Source organism: Oncorhynchus kisutch, linkage group LG4, assembly GCF_002021735.2.
Source record: "Oncorhynchus kisutch isolate 150728-3 linkage group LG4, Okis_V2, whole genome shotgun sequence".
NCBI lineage: Eukaryota > Metazoa > Chordata > Actinopteri > Salmoniformes > Salmonidae > Oncorhynchus > Oncorhynchus kisutch.
The window spans coordinates 42,588,906-42,612,684 of record NC_034177.2 but is presented as its reverse complement, the minus strand read 5'-3'; the positions used below and the strand labels follow the sequence as shown (position 1 = coordinate 42,612,684).

The window sequence follows — 23,779 nt, the reverse complement described above, 5'->3', positions numbered from 1 at the left end:
CAGACATTGTATTCGTCCCTCTCTAGGTCGGATTTACAGTATTTCATTGCCCTTCTATAGGGTCGGGTAGACAGCTTCCTTAGACTCTGTTGCACTTTGCCGGCTAACCATCACTGCAGTGCAGTGCATGGCAGTAAACAGAGAGATTCTCCTTCTCTTCCCTAATATATTTTATCCTCAGGCTAACTGATCATATATTATGCATGGCCACAGTACTTAAAGATGGACTGTCAAATGTTTGTATAATTTTAGATCCCGAAGTGCATCTTTAAGATAGGATAGTGTGTGTAAGCATCTCTATTGTGTCCCATTAAAGTGGAACCACTTAAGTTTAACGATAGGAGGAGGAAGGAATAATGAGCAGGTCGCACCTCAGCTGTTGATGGGCATTCTCATGCCCTAAAACTGAAGTAGTCTAGTCCTAGGTCATATTCCTTAAGCATTAAACATAAGAAAATGGACTGAAACAGGGAGGCACTATCTGATTTTCTCCAATAAGAAATGCTAATTTCCATTTTCTGTTGCAAAATGTTTTGCTATTATATGCCCTAATGAATACAGCCCTTCTCTCATGAAGACAGAACATAATTTTAGAGCACTAAGTGATCCAGCATGACATCCCTTCCCAAAAGGCATCTACAGTATAAGCATCTGTTTGTTGGAACCAGACTGGGACCAACATGGACAATGTGCCCCAATCGTCTTCTATCTCTTCTCAAAGCTTTCCTTTCCCTAAAACATCCCTCTGCACACGCAGAGAGCGAAACAGCACTAGCTGGACTTCTCTTCAGTGCTCAGTCATGTGGCCTGGGTTTCTGTAAGCCTAAGGAGCTCTGTCTCATGGTGTGTAATTCCCTAGTTGTGGCGGTGTGTATGTGGAGTGGGTGTGTGTATTGCTTCTGCTTCTTGTCCTCTGTTCTGCTGCCATGCCTCTTGCCTCTTGTCTCTGGTCTCTGTGCTGAAATGAAAATGAACAATTCCACCAAAATCCTCCAGGAGAGCTTTAGTGTGGGCTAGCACAGAGATGGAGAGGTTTGTTGACCTATAATATCAGATCAATCACCACTTATGCCTTTGAAAAGTTCAAATGCACCAACACTAATGTGTGTGTGTGTGTGTGTGTATGTGTGTTTGTGTGTGTGTGTGTATGTGTCTTTTTTTTGCATGTGCTGCTATGGTTGTTCTACATTCACGGTCTATTAGCGAAGCAGAAACATAAGCCAGGTAAGATCCGCCCTGGGAATAGAGAGCGAGTTACGGGCAGCAGGACTTATGTGAGGGCCCAGGGCCAACTAAACATACACCAACACAAACACACTCACAGTGGATTTTGAAGTCCTTGTACTGCCTGTCCTCGATGGCCACCACATACAGTGCAGCACGGTCGGGAAACATCAGACCGCCAGGTTTCTGTGTAAAATATGGGGAGGGAAAAACACCCTGCAATCAATCCTGCACACAAGACATGTCATTTATCAGCTGTGCTGCATGTGAGAAGAACCAAACGCCGAGCCAGGTTATGGTTTTCATCCCTGGTTAAGTCTACGAGGTTTGAGCGTTGCTCGTTCTGCTAGCATGTCTGGTTAATGCATGTGCACGCACACATATGTACACACACACACACACACACACACACACACACACACACACACACACACACACACACACACACACACACACACAAACATGCTTACCAGCCACTTGTCCCTTGCAAAGATGACAGTATTGAGCATGGACTCGTAGAAGAGACAGTAGCCCATCCACTCTGAGATGATGATGTCAACCTTCTCCACTGGCAGCTCCACCTCCTCCACCTTGCCCCTGAAGATAGTAATAACTGCAAGACATACCATAACACACCATTACCATGGAGCCAATCATATTAGGTCTATGTGAAGAGTACATAGGAGGTCAACACCACAGCACAGAACACAATCACTTAAGCTCTGCTTCTAACTCAGTCGGGGTCTCAACTTACTTTCTTAAAGTGTTCTGAACAATTTCAGACCATTCTCAATGTCAAACCAGTTGGAGAACATTCCTAGAACATTACCAATTTCTATTTTATTTTAATCCAGAAAGTTGTGGGAAGGTTATATGCAAACTAAGCAAAGAACCACATGTTCTACCCAAGCTGTAAGAAACACGGTTCTCGGAAAATGATTTGCTAGCTGGGAAGATACATTCATACAGAAAGATTCTAATCATTAAGCACGTTTCCATCCACAGTTTTTATGCGTGTAAAGTTAGACTGTTCTTATAAAAATGTATTGAGTACTATTGGTCATAGTATGGATATAGTTAGCATGCCAAAAGTTCCCAGATGTCATACTAAATTCGCCAAATTTCGAAATATACAAGCAGTGGACACTATTGCTGTGCTTTTAGGGCCCATAATGCAATTCTTCAAGAAAATGGACATGGCTTCGCAACATTTGCAGATTTGAAGAAAGTCCAAATGTAAATACAAAATGTAAATATTAATTGCTTTAACTAATTATTACAAATGTTAAGAAAATGTTGAGCAATTAAATAAAAAAGTAATTACTTTTCAAATATATTATGTTACATGTTATGTTGGCTGATTATTTGTTAGCTACACTACTAGCCTTAAACTGCATAGCATATCATTACAGCAGATGCTTGTATGTACGTATATTAACTAGCTCCCTAATGTTAGGTGGATACTAATGCATCAAACTTGCGAGTATATGAACTATTACATAGTTGTGTGTGGTATGTCTGTCTCGAGCCACATACAGTGCATCGCGTGCCGATGAGCCATTTGGGGTTAAACATAGGAATGGACACAAATAATGAAATGTCAAATGCAGATGGAGGAAAACATTTATTGATTTGATTATTCACGTCATTCTTAGCTTAGCTAAGTGGTATAGTCGTGGTGCATTCTCAATGGACATTGCTAATGAAGTCGTAAGATGTCTAGCTGGTAATTTCTTACGCTAACAAGCTAGCATAAATTGCATAGCAACAGCATCAACTTCCAGTAGACATGCGCTAGTACTCTCAACTGAAAGGATACCGTTCATTTACAGTATACAAACGTTAACTAATAGTATATAGTATGCAGTATATACTCATTAAGTACACTACCGTTCAAAAGTTTGGGGTCACTTTGAAATGTCTTTGTTTTTGAAAGAAAAGCAATTTTTTGGTCCATTAAAATAACATCAAATTGGTCAGAAATACAGTGTAGACATGTTGTAAATGATTATTATAGCTGGAAACGGCAGATTTTTTTATGGAATATCTACATAGGCGTACAGAGGCCCATTATCAGCAACCATCACTCCTGTGTTCCAATGGCACGTTGTGTTAGCTAATCCAAGTTTATAATTTTAAAAGGCTAATTGATCATTAGAAAACCCTTTTGCAATTATGTTAGCACATCTGAAAACTGTTGTTCTGATTAAAGAAGAAATAAAACTGGCCTTCTTTAGACTAGTTGAATATCTGGAGCATCAGCATTTTTGGGTTTGATTACACGCTCAAAATGGCCAGAAACAAAGACCTTTCTTCTGAAACTCGTCAGTCTATACTTGTTCTGAGAAATGAAGGCTATTCCATGTGAAAAATTGCCAAGAAACTGAATATCTCGTACAGCGCTGTGTACTACTCCCTTCACAGAACAGTGCAAACTGGCTTTAACCAGAATAGAAGTAGAGTGGGAGGCCCCGGTGCACAACTGAGCAAGAGGACAAGTACATTAGTGTCTAGTTTGAGAAACAGACGCGTCACAAGCCCTCAACTGGCAGCTTCAACATTAACAGTGAAGAGGTGACTCCAGGATGCTGGCCTTCTAGGCAGAGTTGCAAAGAAAAAGCCATATCTCAGACTGGCCAATAAAAATAAAAGATTAAGATGGGCAAAAAAACACAGACACTGGACAGAGGATCTCTGCCTAGAAGTCCAGCATCCCGGAGTCGCCCCTTCACTGTTGACGTTGAGACTTGTGTTTTGTGGGTACTATTTAATGAAGGTGCCAGTAAGGGAAGGGAGAAGCCTCAGGAGGAAGCCAGAAAGGAGGAAGAGAAGGCCAAGGCCAGAAAAGCACAGCTGCAGCTTGAGTTCAAGGTAAGGGAAACTGCACAACAACTCATCTATATGAAAGACCGATTGACTGACTGACACTTTTTTGGTGTCATGACCCTTTTGTGCCATTTATCACACATCACATTCATGATTTTCTGCATTGTAGAATAATAGTGAAGACATCAAAACAACGAAATAACACATATGGAATCATGTAGTCACCAAAAAAGTGTTATATTTGAGATTTTTCAAAGTAGCCACCCTTTGCCTTGATGACAGCTTTGTACACTCTTGACATTCTCTCAACCAGCATCATGAGGTAGTCACCTGGAATGCATTTCAATTAACAGGTGTGCCTTGTTAAAAGTTCATTTGTGGAATTTTTTTCCTTCTTAATGCGTTTCAGCCAATCAGTTGTGTTGTGACAAGGTAGGGAGGTATACAGAAGATAGCCCTATTTGGTAAAAGACCAAGTCCATATTATGGCAAGAACAGCTCAAATAAGCAAAGAGAAATGGCAGTCCATCACTATTTTAAGACATGAAGGTCAGTGGGCCAGCAGGAACACCCATGTGAATTGCTCCTGCAGGGGGAGTTATACCGGTCTCTTCTAAACCCTAACCCTTAACCCTAAACCTTAACCCTAAACCTAACCCAACTCCATTTCAATGTAGGAAGTACACTGAAATTCCAATTCTGATTTTTTTCTCATTGTTGGCAATGAGGAAATTTAGAATTGATATTGCAATTTCAGTTTACTTCCTGAATTGGCTGAATTGAACCAACCATAACTCTAATCCAGGGTTTTCTAAACTCGGTCCTCGGGACCCCAGGGGGTGCCGTTTTTTTTGTTGTCCTAGCACTACACAGCTGATTCAAATAATCAACTAATCATTAAGCTTTGATCATTTGAATCAGCTGTGTAGGAAACTCTGCTCTAACCCTTTACCCGAAACCTTCTAATCATACCAGCTGACCCTTACCCTCTACCCCTAACCCTACACCCCAAATCATTCTAACACCGAGACAAACAACTCTAGCGCACTGTCCAAAATGTATCGCAACAGTTGACAAACAGCAAAAGAACCATCTGTCTTTTTTCACGTTTACCTGAAAGAATCCGTACAGTAAGTGTGCTTGTCCTTGCAAATGACATAAACTCAACCTTGTTAGCTCTGATCAAAGCAACAACTCTATTGTTCTCTCATGAAAGCCTCTTACTGAAATGCAAGCCTGTCTGTTTGAATACACACAGATCTATGCAGAGCTCATTTTCTTTTTTCTGGGATAATTAATTGATTTGACATGTATAGCGATTTTGAGACACCCAAACACTTTGCAAATTAAGGGGGAAGCACACCTCATCCACCTCCAATGTGTAGCACCAACTTGTGTGATGCATGGCAACCAATTTGCACCAGAAGGCTCACTACACATTATCTATCAGGTGAGGAGTGATATATGCCAATTACGAATGAGGGGGATGATAATGTGGCCAGGTTGGGAATTTAGCCAGGACACTGGGGATGACACCCTTACTTTTACGATAAGCACCAGGGGATTTTCTTGTGACCACAGAGAGTCAGGACACCTGTTTAACATTCCATCCGAAAGAGGGCACCCAACACAGGGCAATGTTCCCATCAATGCCTTGGGGTATTGGGATTGGAATTTCAACACCATTTACAGCAGCATCTGGTCTCCCATCCAGGGACTGACCAGGACCTACCCTACTTTGTTTCAGAGGCAAGCCATCCGTGGGATACAGGGCGGTATGCTGCTGGCATAGTCACCTGTTGAAGTACCCTGTGGTTAGGAAAGCTTTTTCGGGATTATCAAGTCCCCTTTTTGTTCAAGTTGGGCTGAAGTGCTTTTGGGTACGCTTTGACTTTCTCAGTGTATTTGATGTCTGGTAGAGACCAAAATTGTGTAACGCAATAATGGCAAGGAGTTTAGTGTATAACGGTAAACTATGTGACCCTGGCTACAGCACAGAGATGAAACATCTCTATTCTCTTTTCACAACAAGCTATTTCTGTCATTCAGATCAAATCAGACTTTTGGCTACAATGATGACTTGAAGACTGGGCTCTGAAGCAAAAATCCTGTGAGACAAACAAAATGAAGTTCAAATGTACTGCACCATATTGCACTGGGAATATTGTTTTAGCCGCAAACATTTACCTCTTCTTGAAATTAGATTTTTTTTTCCTCACATTTGAAGTCCCCTTTCCAGTCATTATGCACCCTGTCTACACATACAGTAAGCACCACATTATAATGAATGATACTGCCACACGCGAAGGTGTTATGACTGGTTTCATAAAGATGTTATGAATGTCTTATGTATACCCCCTTTAGGTAAAGTGTTACCGATGTGTCACTCTATCATTGGGCCGTGACGCCATTTTGTCACATACGAACACAAAAGATCTCAGACACACTTTTAGTGGTGAGCGCTCATTACGTCATATACCATATTATGGTATCCCAGTGCCACATTTCCCTATGTAGAGCCAGCCCTTAGTGTTCTCATGTAAACCAGCTCAGCTGGAGGTTAAAGAAAATGAATCTCACTCTGGCAGAAATGAGTTGGCGACAATCGCTTTTGTCCTCCTAATGGAAGTTATTGAATACAGTTTCTCCAGGAAAGGAAGTATTTGTCAGCATGAAATTAACACTTAGTCCCCGCCCCCCCAGGCTTGGTCCCAGTTTGCACTCTGTCCATGGCTTGCCAAAAGCTTTCCAAAACACACTGGAGGTTACAAATGAGCTGGTCCACTCAATTACCCCATCCATATTTATTTAGATCTATTTTGCTGGTGCCACTTTGTTTATGCTGCTATTATTTTGTTAGGGCTTAAATCTCAACTAAGTTATTAGCTGTTGGCTCCCCCCCTTGGGTTTGAGCTGTGGGGGAGATATTTGTGGGCTATACTCGGCCTTGTCTCAGGTTGGTAAGTTGGTGGTTGAAGATGTCCCTCTAGTGGTGTGGGGGCTGTGCTTTGGCAAAGTGGGTGGGGTTATATCCTGCCTGTTTGGCCCTGTCCGGGGGTATTGTCGGATGGGACCAAAGTGTCTCTCAACCCCTCCTGTCTCAGCCTCCAGTATTGGGCTAGGGTCAGTCTGTTATCTGGAGTATTTCTCCTGTCTTATCCGGTGTCCTGTGTGAATTTAAGTATGTTCTCTCTAATTATTTTTCTCTCTTTCTTTCTTTCTTTCTTTCTTTCTTTCTTTCTTTCTTTCTTTCTTTCTTTCTTTCTTTCTTTCTTTCTTTCTTTCTTTCTTTCTTTCTTTCTTTCTTTCTTTCTTTCTCTCTTACTGTCTCTCGGAGGACCTGAGCCCTACGACCATGCCTCAGGACTGCCTGGCCTGATGACTCCTTGTTGTCCCCAGTCCACCTGGTTGTGCTGCTGCTCCATTTTCAACTGTTCTGCCTGCAGCTATGGAACCTTGACCTGTTCACCGGACGTGCTACCTGTCCCAGACCTGCTGTTTTCAACTCTCTAGAGACACCAGGAGTGGTAGAGATACTCTGAATGATCGGCTATGAAAAGCCAACTGACATTTACTCCTGAGGCGCTGACCTGTTGCACCCTCTATAACCACAGTGATTATTATTATTTGACCCTGCTGGTCATCTATGAACATTTGAACATCTTGGCCATGTTCTGTTATAGTCTCCACTCGGCACGGCCAGAAGAGGACTGGCCACCCCTCATAGCCTAGTTCCTCTCTAGGTTTCTTCCTAGGTTCTGGCCTTTCTAGGGAGTTTTCCTAGCCACCGTGCTTCTACACCTACATTGCTTGCTGTTGGTGGTTTTAGGCTGGGTTTCTGTACAGCACTTTGTGACATCAGCTGACGTAAGAAGGGCTTTATAAATACATTTGATTTGATTTGATTTGATAGCTGAGTGACCATGAATGTGTTGTTGTTCCCCTATAAAATATGACCGTACTACAGATAAGTGAGAATAGAGGTTACCTTCATATTATGTTTTAAATTAACCTATCGCACACAACTTCCCATGTTCTTGGTGTATCCTCCCCTTTCAGACACTCTGCCACACATCCCTGTTGTACTGCATCTCTGAGGAGAATAGTGAATAGGCACAGTGAATAAGAAAGACCTTCAGCTCTTACCACTGTCCAGGTGGTTAGACTTGATGATTTTCTCAGAGTATTCCGATATACTGGAACATTCAATCTGGGGAAAAAGCAAAACATAAAGAATTTCAAACATTTTGCCAGTAATACCAGTGATCACCAAAATAAAGAGATGCTTGAACTCATTACGGGAATGAAAAAGGCTTAAGTTATCACTGTGCATCACACGTGGAGAATGTTTGGATCATAATGGTGGAATATGCCACTCTCTAACTATGTCCAACCAGGTGGGGTCTGAGATGGTAGTTAGCATTGGGAGACCAGAACGTGAAGTGCTCTTTAGTAAAGTTAAAGAAACAAAGAATATAACAGCCTGTCCAGTCCAGCTGTCAAAGCTGCGTACTTCAGATAATGGGCCAAGTACAGGTTACTCACAAGTCGCCTGCCCGCAGTCCTACCAATGGAAGCAGGACCTGAAGAACCTCACCCACTCACTCTCTCTTACCTTTATCTCTCTTTTATTTCTCTCTCTCTCTCTCTCTCTCTTTTATCTCTCTTTTATTTCTCTCTCTCTCTCTCTCTCTCTCTCTCTCTCTCTCTCTCTCTCTCTCTCTCTCTCTCTCTCTCTCTCTCTCTCTCTCTCTCTCTCTCTCTCTCTCTCTCTCTCTCTCTCTCTCTCTCTCTCTCTCTCTCTCTCTCTCTCTCTCTCTCTCTCTCTCTCTCTCTCTCTCTCTCTCTCTCTCTCTCTCTCTCTCTCTCTCTCTCTCTCTCTCTCTCTCTCTCTCTCTCTCTCTCTCTCTCTCTCTCTCTCTCTCTTGACCAGCAGAAAAACATCCTGTGGCATACTGCATTAGCATCAAATAGATATGCAACTTTTCAGGGAAGTTAGGAACAAATATACACAGGCAGTTAGGGAAGCAAAGGCTAGCTTTTTCAAACAGAAATTTGCATCCTGTAGCACTAACTCTAAAAAGTTCTGGGACACTCTAAAGTCCATGGAGAATAAGAGCACCTCCTCCCAGCTGGCCACTGCACTGAGACTAGGAAACACTGTCACCACTGATAAATCCTTTATAATTGAACATTTCAATAAGCATTTTTCTACGGCTGCCCAAGCTTTCCACCTGGCTACCCCTACCCCGGTCAACAGCCCAGCACCCCCCACAGCAACTTGCCCAAGCCTCCCCCATTTCTCCTTCACCCAAATCAAGATAGCTGATGTTCTGAAAGAGCTGCAAAATCTGGACACCTACAAATCAGCTGGGCTAGACAATCTGGACCCTATCTTTCTAAAATGATCCGCCAAAATTGTTGCAACCCCTATTACTAGTCTGTTCAACCTCTCTTTCATATCGTCTGAGATCCCCAAAGATTGGAAAGCTGCCGCCGTCATCCCCCTCTTCAAAGGGGGAGGCACTCTAGACCCAAACTGCTACAGACCTATATCTATCCTACCCTACCTTTCTAAAGTCTTCGAAAGCTAAGTTAACAAACAGATCACCGACCATAACGAATCCCACCGTACATTCTCCGCTATGAAATCTGGTTTCCGAGCTGGTCTTGGGTGCACCTCAGCCACGCTCAAGGTCCTGAAAGATATCATAACAGCCATCGATAAGAGACAATACTGTGCAGCTGTATTCATCGACCTGGCCAAGGATTTAGACTGAAAATCACCACATTTTTATTGGCAGACTCAATAGCCTTGGTTTCTCAAATGATTGCCTCGCATGGTTCACCAACTACGTCTCAGATAGAGTTCAGTGAGTCAAATCGGAGGGCCTGTTGTCCGGACCTCTGGCAGTCTCTATGGGGGTGCCAACCCAATTCTCGGGCCGACTCTTTTCTCTGTATCAATGGATGTCACTCTTGCTGCTGGTGATTCTCTGATCCACCTCTACGCAGATGACACCATTCTGTATACTTCTGGCCCCTCTTTGGACACTGTGTTAACTAACCTCCAGACGAGCTTCAATGCCATACAACTCTCCTTCCGTGGCTTCCAACTGCTCTTAAATGCAAGTAAAACTAAATGCATGCTCTTCAACCGATCGCTGCCCACACCTGCCCGCCCGTCCAGCATCACTACTCTGGACGGTTCTGACTTAGAATTTGTGGACAACTACAAATACCTAGGTGTCTGGTTAGACTGTAAACTCTCCTTCCAGACTAACATTAAGCATCTCCAATCCAAAATTCAATCTAGAATCGGCCTCCTATTTCGCAACAAAGCATCCTTTACTCATGCTGCCAAACATACCCTCGTAAAACTGACTATCCATTTACAAAATGACACAGCTCACTGGTCAACATAGCCTCACCCACCCGTAGCACACACTCCAGCATGTATATTTCACTGGTCACCCCCAAAGCCAATTCCTCCTTTGGCCGCCTTTCCTTCCATTTCTCTGCTGCCAATGACTGGAACGAACTGCAAAAATCACTGAAGCTGGAGACTCATATCTCCCTCGATAACTTTAAGCGCCAGCTGTCAGAGCAGCTGTACATAGCCCATCTGTAAATAGCCCATCTAACTACCTCATCCCCATACTGTTACTTATTATATTTATTTTGCTCCTTTGCACCCCATTATCTCTAATTGCACATCTATCACTCCAGTGTTTAATTTCCATATTGTAATTATTTCGCCACTGTGGCCTATTTATTGCCTTACCTCCCTTATCCTACCTCATTTGCACACACTGTATATAGTATTTTTCTATTGTATTATTGACTGTATGTTTGTTTATTCCATGTGTAACTCTGTGTTGTTGTTTGTGACACACTGATTTTCTTTACCTTTTTTGAATGTCATTGAGAAAACAGAAAGTTGTCATAATGTACTTTTTGCAAACATCCTTTCTGAATTTAAAAGTGATCCAAGAAGTAATCATCTTGTTTTTCAAAGTATCTCTAATCTGATTACAATATTTTTGCTGGTAATGTAATTTATTACAGTTTTTTTGTAACCAGTTTACGTGTAATCGAAGACATGTAATCAGTTACTCCCCAACCCTGCAAGTATCTCTGAGCTGTACGAGGTGATTCATGCTCTACACCACCCATTTATTCTCTGGAAAACAGAGAGGACAGGGTGAAGCTGGCTAATGCTGGAGCCCTTGGTAATGCCGGGGTAGTAGGACCCAGCTGTGGCCTGCCTTCTCTTTGCATTGCTGTTCTGGAGCTGTCAACCTGGGCACAGCTGGACCTCTACAGCCCATTAGTAGCAGTGCCCATGGTAATCAGTCAGCTGCCAGCCTGCCACCACTGGCCACACACATCTGTTCCCCCAGGCCTGGCCTGCTGTAAAATGGCATGTAGAGGAGAAAATGTCATCGATAATGTGTAGCCTGTGAGTGTGTGTGTGTGCGCGTGTGTGTGTCAGCTCACACTAATTGGCACTGATTTCTCCCTTTGCTCGAAGACAGTGACAGATCCAGAACCTACCTTCAGTGCCATGCCTGAGTGGGCGCTCTCACCCACAGAGATCTGAATGTCCCTCACATTGCCTCCCAGCTCCCAATGATGCCAGAAGGCATCAAACTGTCTCTCACCCACAGGCAGTCACACAGCTCCTCCTCCCTGGAGACAGTCTCCAATTGTCACATAGCTACCTCTAAGGAATCAATTCCACAAGGTTGGCTTAAAGGCAGGCACATATCTGCATACAGACTGTTCAACTAAGTGTTGCACAGTATCGGTATTTGAAGAACAGTAATTTGACCAGATGATCCACACACACACACACACACACACACACACACACACACACACACACACACACACACACACACACACACACACACACACACACACACACACACACACACACACACACACACACACACACACACACACACACACACACACACACACACACACACACACACTCAGAACAGCCTCAATTCATCAGGTGCATGTACTCTGGTGTCAAAAACGTTCCAATGCGTTCCATTGACTCCAATGCTTCCCACAGTGGTGTCAAGTTTGCTGGATGTCCTTTGGGAAGTGGACCATTCCTGACATACAAGGCATTGCAGTTCTTGACAGCAGAGTTGGAGTTCTTGACCCACCAAACCAGTGCGCCTGGCACCTATTACCATACCCCGTTCAGAGGTACTCAAATCTCTTGTCTTGCCCATTCACCCTCTGAATGGCACAAATACACAATGCATGTCTCAATTGTCTCAGGGGTTTAAAATTGTCTTTAACTTGTCTTCTCCCCATCTACACTGATTGAAGTGGATTCAAGGTGAAGGTGAGAAGGGATGATAACTATATCGACCAAATTTTCACATTTGTGCTTTGTCATCAGAAATGATTGCTTCTGGTACCTTCATGTGTGTGTAAAATATCACTGTTCTCAGATGTTTTATTCATAGATTTCAGATATGAATTATAATGATTTTCTTGCTAAATGCTATTTATTAATTATTTACCTGAAACTGAATCACAGCCATTAAACTCTTTAACTGCTTTAAAGTCACCATTGGCCTCATGGTGAAATCCTCTCCAACAGCTGAGTTAGGAAGGACGACTGTATCTTTGTAGTGACTGGGTGTATTGATACACCATCCAAAGTCTAATTAATAACTTCACCATACTCAAACGGATATTCAATGCCTGCTTTTTTAAACATTTTTTACCCATCTACCAATAGGTGCCCTTCTTTGCAAGGGATTGGAAAACGTCCCTGGTCTTTGTGGTGGAACCTGTGTTTGAAATGCTCTGCTCGACTGAAGGACCTTACAGAAAATTGTATGTGTGGGGTATAGAGATGAGGTAGTCATTCAAAAATTATGTTAACAGAGTGAGTCAATAAAACCTATTATGGGACTTGTTATGCACATGTTTACTCCTGAATGTATTTAGACTTGCCATAACAAAGGGATTGAATGGGTATTGACTTATTTTCTTTGCAAAAATGTCTAAAAACATAATTCCACTTTGACATTATGGGGTATTGTGTGCAGGCCAGCGACACAAAATCTCAATTGAATAAAATGTCAATTCTGGCTGTTACACAACAAAATGTGGAAAAAGTCAAATGGTGTGAATACTTTCTTAAGGCACTGTACCTTCTGTAGTTACTATTTTTAAGACATTTGCAAACATTTCTAAAAACCTGTTTGCGTTTTGTCATTATGTGGTGTTGCGTGTATATTGCTGAGGATATTTTCCCAATGTAATCCATTTCAGAATAAGGCTGTAACATAACAACATGTGGAAAAAGTCAAGGGGTCTGAATACTTTCCGAAGGCACTGTAGGTCTAAAAATGCCAATTGTCATTATTTTCAAAAAATATCACCTGTGATACAAATGTGAAAAGCATGTCAAACACCCTTCCTCCCAATGACATTTTTTTGTGATTATTGCCAGAACAATAAATATATACATGCACACACACACATGCACACACACGCATGCGCACACGCACGCGCACACACACAGTTACACAAACTGACAAAAAATCCTGTCCAAGACCAATGTACTAAATGAGAACCACGGGGGTGTCAACAAGCTACTGGCCCAAATCCAGCATGCATTTTCAGATTTGCCTAGAGTGGAAATTACTTCTGCTCCACAATGCACAACTCAGCATCTGAGAGCTCTAAAATAGAGAGAGCTTATCCAGACAACCTGCCTGACAAGCAGACAGCAAATAACCACCTGAGGTAAACCAAGTCTGCACCGTGGCAAACTCATACATTCATAAACAAATATATGTACATTTGCATAGTGTACACATGTAAAGATACAAGTACACAGACACACACTCGCACGCACACACACTCACGCGACGCACACACGCACACGGTCTGGGGAGAGCAAGCGGCTTGTCAGGCTAGGCTTCACAGCATTTTCTGACGCTGTCGGTTATGATGGTTTTGCCTGATAACATTCTAGTCCGAGGCCAGACAGGGAGCAAGGAGTGAGACAGCTTCTCGTACCCCGTACACGTGCTTGGCTCCCGCCTTGGCTGCAAACATGGACAGGATGCCGGTCCCGCTGCCGACGTCAAGGACGATCTTGTCCTTGAAGGCGTGCTTGTTGTGGTACATGGCGTTCCTGTAGGTCAGCGTCCTCACTTCATCTTTCAGCATCTCCTGTTCAGTGACAAATGATTGGTGTCAGGGTGGGAGATGTCAAAACCACTTCTAACAGTGTATCCAGGTGAAAAACAAGGTGTTTTTCAATCAAAGCCATATTAACTTCCCTGACAATATGAATGTAGACTGAGTGTAGTGTGAGTGGATGAAATACAGTATATTAAACATGAATCTGCCAGTCACTGTAATCCCACCGTTCCATTTCAGACACACTGGTCCACATTGAAAAACAGTGGGGGGTTACTGCATATCTCTCTTAAGTCAATTCAACCATTCTCTGTCTGTCAGGAACATTCACAGAGCAGAAAGTATAAAAAACAATCTGACCCAGTGAATAAAAAAAATGGCACAGAACAAACCCCATCTCACAGGTCTTACTTGAAATATGCTCTTTACCCTTCTGACACCCTCCTCCCATATACCCTGGAACAGTTGGACATCTCTGGGGAGGAGCTGCAGTTCTGTGTAGTGTTAGGCTGGTTGGCTGGTCTTTAGTGGAACTAGCTGGAACACAATACATCTCTGGGGAGGAGCTGCAGTTCTGTGTAGTGTTAGGCTGGTTGGCTGGTCTTTAGTGGAACTAGCTGGAACACAATACATCTCTGGGGAGGAGCTGCAGTTCTGTGTAGTGTTAGGCTGGTTGGCTGGTCTTTAGTGGAACTAGCTGGAACACAATACATCTCTGGGGAGGAGCTGCAGTTCTCTGAAGTGTTAGGCTGGTTGGCTGGTCTTTAGTGGAACTAGCTGGAACACAATACATCTCTGGGGAGGAGCTGCAGTTCTGTGTAGTGTTAGGCTGGTTGGCTGGTCTTTAGTGGAACTAGCTGGAACACAATACATCTCTGGGGAGGAGCTGCAGTTCTCTGAAGTGTTAGGCTGGTTGGCTGGTCTTTAGTGGAACTAGCTGGAACACAATACATCTCTGGGGAGGAGCTGCAGTTCTGTGTAGTGTTAGGCTGGTTGGCTGGTCTTTAGTGGAACTAGCTGGAACACAATACATCTCTGGGGAGGAGCTGCAGTTCTGTGTAGTGTTAGGCTGGTTGGCTGGTCTTTAGTGGAACTAGCTGGAACACAATACATCTCTGGGGAGGAGCTGCAGTTCTGTGTAGTGTTAGGCTGGTTGGCTGGTCTTTAGTGGAACTAGCTGGAACACAGTACATCTCTGGGGAGGAGCTGCAGTTCTCTGAAGTGTTAGGCTGGTTGGCTGGTCTTTAGTGGAACTAGCTGGAACACAATACATCTCTGGGGAGGAGCTGCAGTTCTCTGAAGTGTTAGGCTGGTTGGCTGGTCTTTAGTGGAACTAGCTGGAACACAGTACATCTCTGGGGAGGAGCTGCAGTTCTCTGAAGTGTTAGGCTGGTTGGCTGGTCTTTAGTGGAACTAGCTGGAACACAATACATCTCTGGGGAGGAGCTGCAGTTCTGTGTAGTGTTAGGCTGGTTGGCTGGTCTTTAGTGGAACTACCTGGAACACAGTACATCTCTGGGGAGGAGCTGCAGTTCTGTGTAGTGTTAGGCTGGTTGGCTGGTCTTTAGTGGAACTAGCTGGAACACAGTACATCTCTAGGGAGGAGCTGCAGTTCTGTGAAGTGGTCTAATGTGGGCTGGCCTTTAGTGGAACTAACTTTACATAGAGTCATGTAAGAACACAGTTGGTAAGAACTGAGAATATATTTACAAAGCATCTTAAAGTAGAATAATAATAATAATAATGATACTAATAATAATGATACTGATAATAATAATAAGAATAATGATACTAATAATGATAATGATAATAATAATAATAATTATACTAATAATAATTATAAGAAGAAGAAGAATTATACTAATAATAACAATGACACTAATAATAATTATAATGATACTACTACTACTAATAATAATAATACTAAAATAATGATACTAATAATACTACTACTACTACTAATTATTATTATTATTATAATGATACTACTATTACTACAAATAATAATAATAATGATACAAATACTACTACTACTACTACTAATAATAATAATAATAATAATAATGATACTAATAATAATATTACTACTACTACTAATAATAATAATTATAATGATACTACTACTACTAATAATAATAATAATAATGATACTAATAATACTACTACTAATAATTATAATGATACTACTACTACTACTACTACTACTAATAATAATAATAATAATGATACTAATACTACTACTACTAATAATAATAATAATAATAATAATAATGGTAGTAATAATACAACTAATTATAATAATAATACTAATGGCAATAATGATAATAATAATGACCATAATAATAATGATAATAATAATAATAATGATTATACTAATAATAATAATAATAATGATTATACTACTACTAATAATAATAATGATACTACTACTAATAATAATAATGATACTATAATAATAATAATAATAATAAAAATGAATGATACTAATAATAATAATGATGGTACTACTACTAATAATAATATACTAATAATACTAATAATAGTAATAATACTACTAATAATAATATACTAATAATACTAATAATAGTAATAATACTACTAATAATAATATACTAATAATACTAATAATAGTAATAATACTACTAATAATAATAAGAATGATAATACTAATAATAATAATGATACTAATAATAATACTACTAATAATACTACTAATGATACTAATAATTCTAATAATAATTTAAAAAATAAAATAAAGTAAAAAAATAACAATGATACGAATAATACTACTACTCCTAATAATAATAATAATGATACTACTGCTACTACTACTACTACTAATAATAATAATGATACTAAGAATACTAATACCTACAATAATAAAAATGATAATAATGATACTAATAATAATAATAATAATAATAATAAAAAATAGTATGAGGGCTCATCTAAAATCAAGACCCCCCTGTCTAATCTTATGCTGATCCTAGATCAGCATTACTACTTTAAGTTTGAGAAGCATGATGCATACAGCCCCTGGGCAGCCCTACCTCATGGATTCCAAAATGGGCGTAGGAGTCGAAGTAGTAGTCCCTGGAGGTCATCTCCTCAGGGTTGAGGAACTTGGCCATCTTCCCCCGGCCAGGGCAGCTAGGCAGGGAGGCAGCGTGGGGAGTATGGGGCGGCCGCGGGACATGGTGGACAGAGGGCACAGGCTTGGGCAGTGAGGTGGGCTGCACGCGCTGAGATTGGATGATGCGGATTGGCTGTGGCTGCTGCTGTTGCTAAGGGTTTTTAGAGAATGGTAACACACAATAAAGACATCATGGGGCCGGAGCAGATTTCTAAAAGTCAGGTCTTCTACAGAGAAACAGTGGGTGAAGGACATACTGTATGATGATAAAACTGTAAAACCCAATGAATTGATTTTGTGTTAGCACAACACTCTGCATTCTCCTCCCAATCTGCGGGAAGAACAGATCTTGCAGCAGTTTATATTCTTTGCTATTTTCCTATCTCATTTGTTCTTTCAACAGTCATTGGCTTTCCCATGGAGCACCAGAGGTGAGTGTACCAAGCGTATTTGTCTAGAGACAACACTAACAGTATTGACAGGATGTATGTCTGTCAGTCTGTCTGAGGAAAGCAGAAGATGCAGAATTCTACACAGAAGGTGTGCCTGTAAAACTCTGATTGTCACCTGTAATGCCTGCTGGGAGTGTACAGACAGAAGCCTGTCTGATCAGCCCATAGCTCAGCGGAAGAAAAAGGATCCAGGATTTCCTTCCCTTCCAGACATATTATCAAGAGAGGAAAAAGGGGAAAAACTCATTTGAGCATTCAACTCAACCCATGTCATTTTCTGTTCCCTGGTGCACATATATCTTAAGATTTAGATTTCACTCTCATGGCTATCAGTGATATTGATCTGGCCTTGTTAAAGATAGTCAGTCCTTCTCCTCAGTCTTGTGCTCGGCAGCCACTCTGACTGTGCAGCTTTGTCTTTGTCCTTGTTTTGCTGAGTAATGGGGATAGTCTGTCAACAGGGGGTGGAGCAACAGGCAGCTCCAACCACTGGCTCCATTCACACAGAATATCCTGTTCTAGTCACATACTGGGTAAGCAGAAAGATACATGACAACAAACATTACTTTCACTGATGGACAAACAGGATGAGCAAAAACAGACAGAGACAAGAAAAAAAAGTATATCAAAACTATATGGGTACCACAGTAATCTTTTTTTCACCACCTATCTTCTGTTCCTCAAACTTTTACTCTCAAGCATAGAATGCTACAATTCTCATGTTAACTACATCTAAAGTAAACTCCCTGCTCTGCTGATGATCATTTTTCTCCTCTCTCTGCTCATGCAGGGAGTAATAAAGGCCTAGTGCAGTAATTTGGATGGAATGTTTAATATGTATATAAATTCTTTTTTTAATTGTGATTTATCAGGGGGTGCTGCAGCACCCTCAGCACCCCTACACACCGCGGCTATGCGTTTCGCCGGATGGTCCACTCAGGGAGCAAGCCAAAATAGCCGTTCCAGTTTGAGGTTGCTACAGGACCAAGGACAGCGCACGAGCTATAAACGCGGGCTTGCGCCTTAAATCACGTTTCTCTGAATATTGACCTGTGACTGACCGAGTGCAACCTTTCTCTGGATTACCAACACGCCAAAATAATTAGTGGCAGACACGAGTAGGCTATCATTAGGGTAGCTCCTATTAAACAGAGTGTCACACGAATCAATTACGTTTACGGAACTCAACTAATGGTCAATGAACAGTTTGTAGTCACTGTATGCTTAGGATGAAAATAGAGTGGAGCGTGCCAATTGGTATATACATTTTACAGGGCATAGTCTATGTTGCACAAAAGTGGACCCAAAGAGTACCAACACATACAGTGGACCCAAAGAGTACCAACACATAAAGGTATCAGCATGCACTTGTGCGCGATGTGCTTTCCATGCTTGAAATTAGAAATTAACCTGACAGTAACAGCGCAGTAGAATATTCATCACTCACGTTGTTGTGTAGCTTTGCCTATGAATTAATCGAAGATTGCACACCTACCTCAGTGCTCTCAGACTCCGCCATTTCCCCCCTGAGCAGCATACAGCGGGAGGAGTGTTTAATTCCCATAAAAGCCCAGAAGATTTGGTCTCGATAGGATGAAATTATTATTTTTGAAAGGGTTTAGTCGGAGTTATTTTTGTCCACACTTTTCCTCAACTTGTAATTTACAGACACAATTGCTGTGAAATTATATTTCAAAGACAAAAAACGACATAAAGTCACAGGAATAGCGACCTCTATTAGCAGATAAAAGTGTTCTGGATTCCATTGTGCAAAAGTTATATGTCTCCCATGTCGCTTTTTAGGAGATTTTCCGGAAACCTCTCATCACTTTGCAACCCTTGAGGAAAATGAATAAGGTAAACCGCGTTCCATGTTCTCCAGCGATGTAGGCTACTCTAGATCAGGTGCAACGCACACTATCAGATCACATTTAGGAGCAAGTTGTTCATTTATGGTCGGAACATTGGTGTCTAAAAATAGAGACCCATGTCCCTATTGCTGTGATGTCTTGGAGAAAAGCAGGCAACATGTTATTTCCTTAAAGCTTTGGGTTGTCTCACTCTTGATCACTCCTTACAGATGCTCATGCCATTTTATTTTCCACGAGATTATACTGCAAGCATTGCCTATTTAAGCCTATGAATAACGCAATGACTACTGTAGAAGAGTCCATTTCAGCGCAGGCAGCTCCAAAACATAGAAGGGCTCACGCTTTGCTTGATCTAATTTCCACTTTGTCGAATTGCTAGGCAGCCTCATATGGAAAGTTCAACTTTACTCTCAGCTTGAATGTGAAGATATGACAGGATGCTCAAAGCCTTGCTACTTGAAACAGAAGGCACCACCACCTCAGTGCGCATGTGAAATCAGTGCATGCTGCTTGCAGGTTTGGATTTCCACCTTCTCAGCTGATCCTGTCCTTTGAGATGAGTTCAAACCCCTCAGAGAGAGGATAGGTGTCTAGTCAGTGAGGTTCTCCTGCTCCCTCTCCCTCCCCACAACTGAGATTAAAAGAGACAGCATCCCTAAACCCCCCCTCCCCTGCTTGGCAAAATGATTGTGCAGACAAGTAAGGGATGACAATTTTAGCTTGCCCTCTTCGATTTTTTATTCAGCTACTTCTTTCATTTTTATCCAGCTATTCCATTCCTTTGCAAGTATATATTGTGGTGCTGCTCAAGACTGAGCTTTCCTGTTTTTTTTGGTGTGCAATTTGACTGAGTAAAAGCTGTGTTTCTTTTCAGGCAATACCTACCTCTGCCACCAAAACCACTCACGGCCCCTGCACACACCATGCATTGAGCACAGAAATGGTGTACTAAAGCCTGCACAAACACCCTGACACCCAGATACTGCAACTATGCATGCACACCCACGCACTTGAGGTCCTTGAAGAATGTTTGACTATCGAAACAGATTGGTGGGGACAGATTGTGTTCAAATGGTGGCCACTCCGTTGGCTTAAGTCTTATTGCTCCTCAGATCTGCTGCTACATCAGTGTCTTGTGTCCATCTGACTCTCTATTTCTCTGAACACAGTTCTCAGCAGAGAACAGGCAGTCTCATTGTGTCAGCTGTCCTCCATTCTCCCCATAAGAGGCTACATTAAAAGTGATGCGCTGAAATTGCTTCAATTACCTCTTCTGCTTTCCCCTGATCTATATACCCGCCTTTTCATTAGCAAACGACTGCTACTGAAAATATCCTATCCTATCGTCTGATAAAAAAGCTAAATAACAAGGAATGACAACGATGAAATACAATGAGTTGGAATGATTAGCCTCTTTTTTTACTGATGCTGCTCAGAGCTGTCTATTGACTCCTGCTCTCACAGTTACCTCTGCAGGGTGTTCTGATTGGAGAAGTGTTCCCTCCCATTTAACAGTTAAACTTTTAATCTGAAATTTAGAGCACCTCCCCCTAGTCCCTAGAGATATTTCAAAAATATTCCACATTTGCGTGGTAGTCCCAGAACATTGCACTCTCACAGGAAGGAGTGGGAGTACCCGTGTAGGAGAGTACAGCAGGGGGATATTTCTGTAATGCTCACTGACATTTTGTGCAAATCCACATGCTGCACGCCGAACGATTGTGGAACCCCCCCAAAAAACAATTGGCATACAGTCACTGATTGCACCTTGCAGATCTATAGATAGATGTGTCCATTTAAAAAAAAAAAAGGTGTATATTTTATTAATATTTGTATTTTTTTTTTAAATGATGCACTTTGAGATTATTCTGTATAGTGTAATACATTATTCTTGTTATTTTGTGAGTAAGCAAAACAGGTGCAGGCCTATAGTAAAGCATACATTCTATTGAACAGATATTGAAAAGAGGATTCAAATGTAGTCATTCACCTCTCTCTCGTCCCTCTCTCTCATCTCACTATCACTCTCTCGCTCTGTTTCTTTACCTGCTCTGTTCTTCCTCTGTTTAGCTGGCTTGACCCAGGCTGGCTTTAGTCTACTCTGTTTAAACAGAGAGGATTGTGAGCGAGTTCAACCCAGCTCAGTGAACTGTGAATTGACCTACACAGCACTTCTTTGGCCTGGCTCTAAGGCTATCCATTTTTTAGACCTGATAATAATATGCAACCTAATTTGGAGTTTGGTGATAAATCATTTTTTATGAGATGCTATGATCTAAAACAAAATGGTTGCTCATAGAACACAGTTGTGTTTGTCTGCAGTGATTTGAGGTGAATGATTATGTGCCATAGAGTAGATGGCCCACATCTAATGTACTTTCTTCTATGTAGATGTAACCCAGTGGTAAAAATGAGATTGTATATCAATCTGACACCTACCTAAAACCATAACAGACTAATCAGCTTTGAGGGATTGGGCTGGGGTGTGACATGTTTTTTATTTCCATATATGGCCACATAGAGAAGTCAAATTTGAAAATTCCTAATAAACCACTTTAGTCATCACCTTTGTGCACAAAAAAAATCCATTGAATTATCCAAATAATTGTTGCTGAGGCCATTTTTTTCATCACTCATAGCTGAAGATATTAACATTTTATATTCATCCAATATCTGCCATGTTTTTGGATGACGTAGTCGCTGCTCGCGCTACTCCCTGTGCATACTGAGTGCTAGTGCACATGTGATGTTGGTCCGTATAAACCGGATGCAACCGGATGCATTCAGAAAGTATTCAGACCCCTTGACTTTTTTCACATTTTTACAGCCTTATTCTAAAAAAAAAATGTTTTTTTAAAAATCCCTCATCAATCTAGACACAATAACCCATAATAACTAAGCAAAAACTGGTTTTTAGAAATTTTGGGAAATGTATAAAAAAAAAAAAATACATTTCACATTTACATTAGTATTCAGACCCTTTACTGAGTACTTTGTTGAAGCACCTTTGGCAGCAATTACAGCCTTGAGTTTTCTTGGGTATGATGCTACAAGCCTGGCACACCTGTATTTGGGGAGTTTCTCCCATTCTTCTCCACAAACCCTCTCAAGCTCTGTCAGGTTGGATGGGGAGCGTCGCTGCACATCTATTTTCAGTTCTCTCCAGAGATGTTTGATCTGGTTCAAGTCTGGCCTTTGGTTCGGATACTCAAGGACATTCAGAGACTAGAACCAAAGCCACTCCTGCGTTGTCTTGGCTGTGTGCTTGGGGTCGTTGTCCTGTTGGAAGGTGAACCCCAGTCTGAGGTCCTGAGTGCACTGGAACAGGTTTTCATCATACTTTGCTCCATTCATCTTTCCCTCAATCCTGACTAGTCTCCCAGTCCCCGCCGCTGAAAAACATCCCCACAGCATGATGCTGACACCACCATGGTTCACCGTTGGGATGGTGCCAGGTTTCTTCCAGACGTGACGCTTGGCATTCAGGCCGAAGAGTCTTTAGGTGCCTTTTGGCAAACTCCAAGCGGGCTGTCATGTCCCTTTTACTGAGGAGTGGCTTCTGTCTGGCCACTCTACCATAAAGGCCTGATTGCTGGAGTGCTGCAGAGATGGTTGTCTTCCTGGAACTTTCTCCCATCTCCACAGAGGAAGTCTGTAAGTCTGTCAGAGTGACCATTGGGTATTTGGTCACCTTCCTGACCAAGGCCCTTCTCACCCAATTGCTCAGTTTGGCCAGTTCTAGGAAGAGTCTTGGTGGTTTCAAACTTCTTCCATATAAGAATGGAGGCCCCTGGTTCTTGGGGACCTTCAATGCTGCAGACATTTTTAGTACCCTTCCCCAGATCTGTGCCTCAACACAATCCTGTCTCGGAGCTCTACGGACAATTCCTTCAATCTCATGGCCTGGTGTTTGCTCTGTCATGCACTGTCAACTGTGGGACCTTATATAGACAGGTGTGTGCCTTTCCAAATCATGTCCAATCAATTGAATTTACCGCTGGTGGACTTCAATCAAGTTGTAGAAACATCTCAAGGATGATCAATGGAAACATGATGCACCTGAGCTCGACTTTGAGTCTCATAGC

The 23,779-nt window shown here is 41.8% G+C and overlaps 1 protein-coding gene across 1 annotated transcript in view; it reads right to left on the bottom strand.

Moving 5' to 3' along the window:
* LOC109888697 (protein arginine N-methyltransferase 8-B) overlaps nt 1-20,299 on the bottom strand; it is a 39,740-nt gene extending 19,441 nt beyond the window's left edge. Inside the window, exons 1-6 of the mRNA XM_031822988.1 lie at nt 19,319-20,299; nt 17,289-17,522; nt 14,113-14,268; nt 8,197-8,260; nt 1,695-1,837; nt 1,323-1,410 (exon numbers count right to left, since the gene is read on the bottom strand). Of these exons, the coding sequence (XP_031678848.1) occupies nt 1,323-1,410; nt 1,695-1,837; nt 8,197-8,260; nt 14,113-14,268; nt 17,289-17,522; nt 19,319-19,387 (754 nt within the window). The 5' untranslated portion in view covers nt 19,388-20,299. The remainder of the gene's footprint in view (nt 1-1,322; nt 1,411-1,694; nt 1,838-8,196; nt 8,261-14,112; nt 14,269-17,288; nt 17,523-19,318) is intronic.
* Nucleotides 20,300-23,779: the final 3,480 nt, after the last annotated feature.